The 10,020-nt window shown below is 38.3% G+C and overlaps 1 protein-coding gene and 1 pseudogene across 2 annotated transcripts in view; one reads left to right on the forward strand and one right to left on the reverse strand.

Moving 5' to 3' along the window:
* The window catches only part of igf1ra (insulin-like growth factor 1a receptor), a 101,297-nt gene extending 97,580 nt beyond the window's left edge, over window positions 1-3,717 (forward strand). The window contains exon 21 of the mRNA XM_079446528.1: window positions 2,532-3,717. Coding sequence (XP_079302654.1) covers window positions 2,532-3,033 — 502 coding nt within the window. The 3' untranslated portion in view covers window positions 3,034-3,717. The remainder of the gene's footprint in view (window positions 1-2,531) is intronic.
* A 2,912-nt stretch (window positions 3,718-6,629) lies between these two features.
* Window positions 6,630-9,289, reverse strand: LOC306888672 (pyroglutamyl-peptidase 1-like; annotated as a pseudogene). The gene is made up of 5 exons: window positions 9,179-9,289; window positions 8,776-9,002; window positions 8,427-8,602; window positions 7,656-7,670; window positions 6,630-6,698 (listed from the first exon to the last, which is right to left on the reverse strand). The product of its transcript is annotated as a pyroglutamyl-peptidase 1-like (transcript).
* Window positions 9,290-10,020: the final 731 nt, after the last annotated feature.

The raw sequence follows: 10,020 nt of genomic DNA on the forward strand, positions 1-10,020 counted from the left end.
GGGAGCCTCCGTCCATAGAAGGGAGAATGTGTGGTTCCCAGAGGGTGACCGGAACGGTGACCCACACTGCTCTACTTTTTATTAAGAGCTTCTTGTGCTTATCCTCACATCTTCTTCGGCGCGTGTCTGCATGCGTCACTGATCCGGACTGCCGTTCTCCTTTTCTGGGCTGATGTCAGTAGCGAGCCATGAGGTCTGTCTGTCTGTTTCTCCTGACCCCTTTCTCCCTCAGTCATACTTTCTTGTCTCAACTGTTATGGGAACACAAACCCCCGGTTTCCATGGCAGCTACGATGAGATGTCCTGATTGCACGAGAGAGAGGAGGATTGAACATATGCTGCGCTACATTAGCGCTATAAAGACGCTCAAACTTTATCATCTGTATCTCATCATTACACTCAGCTAAACATCATGAAGTCGGGATGTCGCTCACATTTTTATGATATCGAGAAATTAAGTAACAAGGGCAGAGATTCAGAAATAGCTTGTAGATCCATTGTCATCATGTTTTCCTCATCATGTTGAGCTCACTATTTGGACATTTTTATCTCAATATGCTCCTTTTTAAATAGTATATCATTAATCTGTTATAGATCATTTTAATGATTCAATACATTTCAATTTTGTTCCATAATTGTCCCTGACAGTCAGTAGCTTTGTTCCAAAACCTAGTGAGCTCCCTATGTAGACAGCACATTAAGGCATCATAGTCATGCTTTTGACATGACCACACTACTGTTCAATAGTTGAGAAAGATTTTTTTTAATTAAATAATTTTCTGATTTGATCTGAAAATACAGTAAAAACAGTAATAATATAAAATATTATTAGAAATGCTCAGTGGGGAAAAAAATGCATAGCATAGTTTTTTTTAGTTTTTTGTTTTTGCTTTTAGCTTAGCAACGTGCCAACATCAAACTCTTTTGGAAACAATTTTGAGTTGAGTCTCTTGTGCTGAACGCTATTTGCGGAGTTGTTGGCTTTGTAGAGCACTGCAGATCAGTAACTTGTGAGGTTTTATTTCAGTTAGGATGCTGCCTTAGAAGGCAGCCGTCCATAGAGGCAGTAGACAGGAAGGTAGCTCAATGGGTTTTGGAAAAGCAATAGTGAGTGCAGACAGCGGGCAAGATTTATCACATTTTCTAATTGGGTTTGAGTTCACTTCAGTGAGTAACGACAGATGGCTATGAATTTGTGATCCAACAAACGCCAAACAGGCAGGTTACTCGCGATCACCAGGCCTGCATCCAAAAAAACTTGCCTTTATTATGAGAGAACGTCTCAGAAGTTGACGCCACAGAAAAGTTTCACTTTCCGTCAGTTCCCAATGCCCAGCGCAGTATTTGACCCAATACTGTGGAATGTCCTTGCGAGAAGGCCTCTGTGTTGTGTGGCTACGGCGCCCCGCTCTGCTCTGAACCTGTGGCTGGAGGTCACTTAAAATGTATTTCAGTGGGCCAGTGAGTGCTGACGCTATTCTTAGCTTGTTTGTGTGTTTTACCAAGATGTGGTGGGACAGTACTACACCAAACTGTTATGATCATGGGTTTTATGAAATATATATATATATTTTTTGTGTGTTGCTTTGGCTCTCTTGCTTTTCATGTGTTCTCAGCTGTTCACTTAGGATGAGTCTGTGGAGTGTTTAGGATAGCAGTTCTGGCGTAGTGCACTTCTCAGTGTGTACGACCACAAAATGTTCTAGAAGTTGTCTGTTCCACAACGCTCCTGTGTGATCTAACTCTAGTGAACACTGCCACCTGTTGATGGGTGGAGATTGGTAGTCTGAACACAGAGATTATATAGACATTATTATTGCTTGTTTGCACTGCAGTGTATGAGATTTGTACATTTAAAATGATATTTGTACATTTTCTGAAAAAAGAAAGAGCTTACTTCTGTTACCACCACAATGCTTAACTGTTGATAGTTATGATTTATTTGGGTTATAATGTCAATTTTTTGTACATAGAAGATAAATTCTTTCTACCAATGCCTTACATTATATAGGCAGAGTTTACTGTTATTTATTTACTGTTATACTGCAGTATTCAGCAATATTTTGAATTAGCATTTTTTTTCAGTTTTCATTTTAACTTTAGTTTTAGTAATTGTTTCCTTTATAAATAAACTTTTTATTTAATTTTTTATTCTTTATTACTTTTAGTGCTTTGGTATTTTATTTCAGATTTATTTTAATTACTGTAAACTAGTTCTAGTTTTTTTTTATTAAGCTACACTGGACATACTGTGTTTTTGATTCACTAAAAAGAACTGACTCAAAAGAATCATTTGTTCATAAATCAGACACTGGTCACTGGTGGCACTGTATGCATTTGATTTGCTCAAATTAACTGGCTCATAAGAGTCATTTGCTCGTAAATCATTTGTTTTAGAGTGCATTATTTAGCAGTTTAAAGTCATTTGATTGCACCACATCCAATAAAGTCTTTTCATAGTTTTGGATAAGGTCGAGTATTGAGTATCTTAAAACTGAAAATGTAATGTAATATCTGTATCTGGTCTACAGGTTTGAACTGATGCGGATGTGCTGGCAGTACAACCCAAAGATGCGACCGTCTTTTCTGGAGATCATCAACAGCATAAAAGAGGAACTGGAGCCACCCTTCCCGGAGGTTAGCTTTTTCTACAGTGAGGAGAACAAGCCACCTGACACTGAGGAACTGGACATGGAGGTGGAGAACATGGAGAACGTTCCACTGGATCCTGCTTCCATATTGGCCCCCTCCTCTCAGGGGAGCACAGGGGCTCAGACCCATAGTCCACAGCCACTCTCCCCAGCTCAGGGGCCAGGGACGCCAATAGGGTCCGCCCCGACCCCCTCCACCTCACCACCTTCCTCCTCAGCCTCTCCAGGCCAGGTCTTAGACAAGCACTCAGGACAGGTAGCAGCAAATGGGCCAGTGGTGCTGCTGGGGCCAGCGTTTGATGAGATGCAGCCCTATGCACACATGAACGGAGGGAGGAAGAACGAGCGAGCGCTGCCACTGCCTCAGTCATCGGCCTGCTGATCATGACTGCTCAGTCTCCCTCTACTCCTCACACAGGGTACTCACATTTCCCTTGCCCTTTTGTCTACATGGTCATATGTGTTTTTTCTTTCGTTCTCGAGGAGTCAAAACCCAGGGCTGACCGTGGAGTCGATAACCAGATGGACTATGTCCTTTCTGGAAATCTGAGGATCATTTTGTTTAAATGATTTTGAATGACGGAGGATGTTTCGGGCAACTGGTGTGACTACAAGCCTACAAAAAACTCTTGCAATATTTAAGATTTCAGAATAAAACACCACACTGGAGAGCCCTGGCTATCAAAAAAAAGGAAGAAAACCAAACTTTTCAATCTAAAGGAAAAAAACCTGCCAGTTCATTGTGAAACAAAAGAGACACGCATATTAGCCAGCAAGCCCAGCCCGTGAACACTTCCAGGGTGTATACGAGTGTGTGTTTTTTAGACAAAAATACACATTCCCCTCCTCTGAGCAAGTATTTTTCTTCCTTTAAAACGTCTTTGTCATCACATTTCTCTTTGAAGATGCCGCAGAAACTTTCTCAGCTGCGATCGCTTGTTCTCAATCAGTGTTACTGGTTGATCCACCCTTCTACTTAAACCATTTCGAGGGGATTTGTTAGAGAGTGAGGTGGGCTATTTTGAAACTGCCAAATTTTTTGCCAAATCGAATTTTCTTTTTTCTTAAAAAAAAATTAATAAAAATTATTTATCATTACATAACCCCCCATCCACAGCTGATTTTCGAGGTTGCACTTTGAAGTAGCGCAATCAAGAGACTAAACTCTCATACTGTCTTTCATGGGGGATTTCTGGACGTCATCTTTTACAATCAGTTTGAGTTTGTAAATCCTTCCCCTTTCCCCCTTTTATATGGCTCTGATCTCCGACTATTGCATGGCAGTTCCTGCTGCACGCACCATCTGTGAGCTGAGCCTCTGTGAGAGCGATGTCTCAAGTCGAAAGAAAAGAGCGCGCCGCTAATCACGAAGGTAAAGAGATTGGCAGGTATGAATTATAAGGGATCAGCTTGATCGTGAAGCAAACTGAATACAGGGGCTTCATCTGTTTCAACATCTGTTTTGTGAGATAAGTGAGGCATTGTACATAGCAGGTATTTTTTAGACTAGTCATTAGTCTCTCTGTACAATTCATATGATTCTAAGAACGGTCTTACAGTTCTATGTTAGGCCGCAAGATCATTTACACACAAATCATTGGTTTGAGTCACTTTTGATAACTTTTTTACAGTTCTGATGTTCACCTCTTTGTCTATACAGAAAGAAGCTGCTATTTTTTCTTTTGTGGGTGTTTTATATATATATATATATATATATATACACACACACACACACACACACACACACAGTAGTGGCCAAAATTATTAGAACACTAGTATTTTCACCAGCTAAAAACTGGTTTTAAGTCAGTTATTTCTATACTTTGCTGTAGTGTGTCAGTAGGAAATATCAGTTTACATTTTCAAACAGCTTTGCAGGTAGGTTTCTTGAAGCATCTTGGAGATGTTGCCACAGTTCTTCTGGATTTAGTCTGTCTCAGTTTGTTCTGTTTCTTCATGTCATTCCAGACAGACTGGATGATAATGATGAGATCAGATCTCAGTGAGGAGCACTGGCTGTTGTCAGACTCCTTGTGCAAACAAAAATCTCACTGGATTATTGCAATTAATGGCAAAATGAATGTTTGGAAATGTAAACTGATATTTCCTACTGACACACTACAGCAAAAGATAGAAATAACCATTTTTTAGCTGGTGAAAATGCTAGCGCTCAAATAATTTTTGCCACCACCTTGTGTATGTATGTGTGTGTGTGTGTGTGTGTGTGTGTGTGTGTGTATATATATATATATATATATATATATATATATATATATATATATATATATGTATATGTGTGTAAAAGAAATCCTTCAGGTTTAATATTTTATGAAATCTCCACTACAGTCCATTTTCTTATGCTTTATATTCTTCTTGCAAAAAAAGAAAAAAAAAAACATACAAAAAAGAGAATAGCAATTTTAAAAAAAATTCTCCCTAAGAGGTTGTCTGCATTGCCACATGTCCATTGCCTTGTGTTTTTAACTATATTATTATTATTATTATTATTAATATTATTATTATTAGTTACAACAAACTCTTTAGCTCTGCATGTGAACTTTAGGCACCCTTGATACAGTTGTCTACCATTGCATCTGCTCATGTCGTGCATCTCAATCTCAGGTTAATGTTATGGTTTTGTTTTCCAGACATTCGCATCATAGTTGATTCCACCTCGGCTTTTTTAGGTTACCGGCCTCTCCTTACAGTGTAGTAAACCGTACAGTATGTCAGTGTCCGTGCTCATGCCTCCTGCCAGGCATCGTCATAGAAGCTTTCATTTACGTTTCTTTACCCACACAGACTATTTTTTATAACCCATCCATGTAACTGAATAGCAACTAACAGGGCTTATTGGGTTGTCTTAATTTGTCTCGCATACCCCAACCAGCCTGTAATGCCTCCAAACAAAATACATTCATAATATCTGCTTTAGTGTCAAGCACAACCCACGTCGACTTAAATCCATGCAACGAGCACTAACCTTCCTGATGAAATACGCCATCTGTAACCAAACAAATAAGAACGGGTTCAAATTCAGAAAAGTGATTGGTTTGCTCAAAGAATGCTAAATAAAACAGTAGGTTTCCCTGGCTAGTTGGCTTTAAAAAGTTTCATTTTGAAGGATTTCTCCATGTGCATTTGGGAACGTTACCCAGGACTTATTTATCCTGTCTTAGAAGGTTATTTTCCCCCTTTGAAGGGGTATTTATTTATTTTTATTTTATTTTTTTGTGATACCAGTTGAAATCACTGTACAAATGCCCTTATGATTTAGTATAAAGTCTGAATTCTAGATGCATTTTCCATGATGTCATGACTGGGGGACTTTCTTTTTTCATTTCCTTCAGCATCTATCTACCTCATTCTCTTTTATTTTAAATGTGTTAAGTGATGAAATGATAAAATACATCTCGCTTTTTTTCTTTAGAGGACACATTATCATCATCTGTCTTGTCTCTGATTAAAAAAAAAAGTTAAAATAAAAAAAAAGCACCACAGAGCACAAGCTCCCAGGAATGGAGAGAGAGGAAGTCATGGTGTGAGCTAACATGCCTATGTGTCTCTTGCATCCCTTATCACATGCCCAGCAATACAAAAATCCCACTGCTTTCAATCAAGCTGCAGTACTTTTTAAATAATCATATATTAAAATGCCTAATTCACCAAATGGTTTCAACATGATGGACCACAGATAAAACATAGTTGCTATCAGTGTTTTTCCTCTGTATTTAATATTCTTTTTCAATGATCTCCCCTTATCCACCATCTAATTGATGAAACTGCTCGTAAAGTTTTAGGAGAGCATATCTTAAGTAAAGAATGCAAATGCTGGCAAATTAAGACAGTTGCAGAAAGAAAAGTCACATTAAGCGCAATTCATGCAATTAACATGACATCATTATGGTATAGAGGATTGGATGTTGAACATTTAAGCCAAAAATATATATATATTTTTTTTCATTAAATTTCATCAGCTTACATGATCTTATTCAGTAACTCATCTGCAGCATCAACAAAGATCATGGCACTGGACACACTGTGCTTCTGCACAAAAATGTTGGGTCTCCTACTTTTGTCAATAGCTTATAATTGAAGGTGACTTTAATGCACACTGATAACTTCACCTAGTTCATAAATACCACTGTTTCTTTTCCAATCAAATCATCCTCTTTTTTACCTTTTGGCCAAAGCATCTAACAGCTGAATGCATAATGTGGATTTCGTAACACTTTCTTACAACAAACCAGTGGATTTTTTTCCCTTCTCATAAACCTTCCTGGAAAATCATTCCAGCTGATTTGTTTGGTGAGATGCACTCCACGTGTCTAGTGAGTACCATATAGAAAGGGCCAATTGTTGTCGCTGTATTCATCGACATCATTCTCTTGAGAGAGAAAGGGCTGTCGTTCTGCCTCTCTTTTCTACTGCTGCTGACAACATGCTGCTTTACAGAGACTACAAATAATCTTGCCAATAGCATTGGTGGTGGATCTAAGCAACATGCTTTCTCTCTCGAAGTAACCGTTAAAAAAAACACGATGGGTCAGACGATTAAAAAGCAAAGTGGATTCTGAGAAAGTCACGGTCTTACAGCCCCTGGTCGTTCTGTTTCATGGCACTTAAAATGTTCTTTGACTTTAATATTTTGGATCTTTTGAACTCCAGGGGTTGGAAACAAGGGCGCATGTAGGAAAAGACCTGGTCAGGATGCTGAGAGGCACATTGCTTGAAAAGAATATTATTCTGTGTGGTACAAGATGATCGAAATAACCATTCTATAAAGCCCTTGTGCTTGTATTGTTGCGTATGTATATGGGTGGGAGTGTATCACATGTAGATGTAGTGATTAAGATTTTGATGTGTTTATAATGGGAAAATAATAGCTATCACTATTTATTTCTGTTTCTTTTTTTCTTTCTGTAATGAATATGGACAAAAGCATTGGCCTGTTGCAAAGTGAATGTCAGTTTTCATTGAATGCTGCCAAGGTTCCTTAGTTACCAGTAGGTTAGAGATCTACAGAAACACACATATACACAGACACAAATAGGACACCGATGTCCAGTAGATTACGGGTAGTCATGACACAGAGAGAGAGAACATGACTAGAATTTAAAATAAAAAGAGACAAGTTTACAGTAGAAATAGCTTATGTTGCAATGCAAGTTCTCTCCAAACCTGAAGGTAGACTGAAAGATTTTTTTCCTCAACTATCATAAGAACTATTATTATTTTATTCTATTTCTTCATAATGCAAAACCTCAGGTTTAGAAAAGATGCATGTATGCATTTTAATTGCAATAATGAGCTTGAGGTTTCACAGACATAATTTCCCAGGCACTGTTGTTTTTCAAATTTCAAAAGGGGCCTTGATCTACTGTACTGAAAAGAGTTTAATAACACTTTTTATTTTCCTTTCACAAAAAAAAAAGAAAAAAAAAAAGGAAAAAATCTGTCACTGCATTGATTGGTAGAAACTGATGGTGAAACGGCTTGGCTGGTACTCTCGTCCTCTTGTAAGTTATGTATCTAAGGCCTCCTGTTTTTCAGTTTTCTCTTCACCACCAGTTGAGATGGTAGACTTTTTGCATACCATTGGCTTAATGTATATCTGAAGAATTTTCATGTATTTTCTTTTTTTCTTAAATTTTGAATTAAAACAAAAAAGAACGAGTCTGAAGGCCTGTGTCGAGTGTCACTTATTGCATTTCCGCTATGTAATCTGTGATAGGATTATGTTTTGTGGAGGATGTTTTCTTTATTGTTTTCTACCTGTCCTGAGGATGTGTGTGCAGGACGGTCCAGCTGGAATAAGAGAGCCTGGATGATGGTTTTGTGGTACCAGTCTATCTGGGCTTGCCAGACTGCCTGAGGCTGGCACATGGATCAGCACAGCCTTTCCCTGCCCACGGTACAGTGAATAGTAGTATACAAATTCGCACAGGTACCTACGGGTTGTCAACTTGCTGTTAGCTATACATGCCATTTCAACATTTGTTAACTCAACAACAGTATTCGCAAATAAAAGTCACACACTTGATACTTTGTTGAATTAATTGTACAAGACTTTAACACAATTATCTTTTACAGACAATATTTTCAATGTTAGTCTCATTATTACCTCCCAGCGTCCCTGGAGTAGATGACATCAAGCCCCATACTTTTTAAATGCTTGCTAAGGGACCTCATGTCTATGATGGACTCCAGTCGTTCTGGTCCTCCCTCAATGCAGCAGTGATGATCAGGGCACAGACCACTCACATCCCTGTCTTTGTAGCAGTGGTTCTTCCCTGTTTGCTCCAGTGTGATGCCTTTGGCTCCCGGAGCTATGCCCAAATGGATAACAACCTGCCCATCACAAAAAGAAAATGTCTCTATCACTCGTTTGTATAAAAATACCTTCAGTTTTAAGACACATCAACTCAGAATATTTCACAAAGTATTGTAATCTCTCCTCTGTGAAGAAGTGTTCCTCCTCAGCAGCTGGTCTGTGTGTATATATTAGTTTACCTGTTTATAGTTACCTTTGGAGTCATCGTCTGCCAGATATCATCAAGGACTTGTTGGGATTTTGCATAACTGACAGGGATCTCCTTAATATGGACCTCTATGCCCAATCCAAGTCCTGCCATCTTCAAACCCTGTTTAAACAACGAAGTGTGGCCATAGTGAAGTCCATCTGACTGACGAGAAGTTATAATGACTTTACAGTAGCTGCACTGTAAACTCATTTATACCATGTACATCAGTTTCAAATATTATTTGTATTCTTACAGTAACTGTTCAACATGTAAAATAGCATTATGTTAAAACGTGAGATACAAAGAGAAAACAAATGCACTGTTACTGTTAAAAATGATGCCTTTTGTTTTGTTTTTTAAGAAATTTAAAAAATACGTGATTGGAATTGGTTGATTACTCCTATAATTTGGCCAGATTGCCCAAACACACTTTAGAATTCAATAATAATTTATTTTAAAATGGTCTCTAGGCACCTGCTATCAAAAATGGCTTTGTTGTACCTTAGCTGACTCCCAACTTGGATTCACAACATACTGTCGGAAAGGACCAAAACCTGTGTGGTGTGACATACATAAAGTAACAGAGTTTACGATTAAGGCGACGCTTTTTTTTATACACAGCGAAACGTCGCTCGACGTCCGCACTTGCGACATGCGTCGCTAACCAACCCAGAATAATCCACCTAACGTTACCTGTTACAACTACAATTTCGAGATGAGGTTTTATTATATTTAAACTCAACGGTTTACCACCTTTTTATAACTTAAGATGAAAGTAACGTAACTCATACGATACAACTGTAACATCATATATTTTAAATGTCTTGTAAATGGCTATTACCGAA

This window comes from Barbus barbus (assembly GCF_936440315.1).
Source record: "Barbus barbus genome assembly, chromosome: 22".
NCBI classification, from domain to species: Eukaryota; Metazoa; Chordata; class Actinopteri; order Cypriniformes; family Cyprinidae; genus Barbus; species Barbus barbus.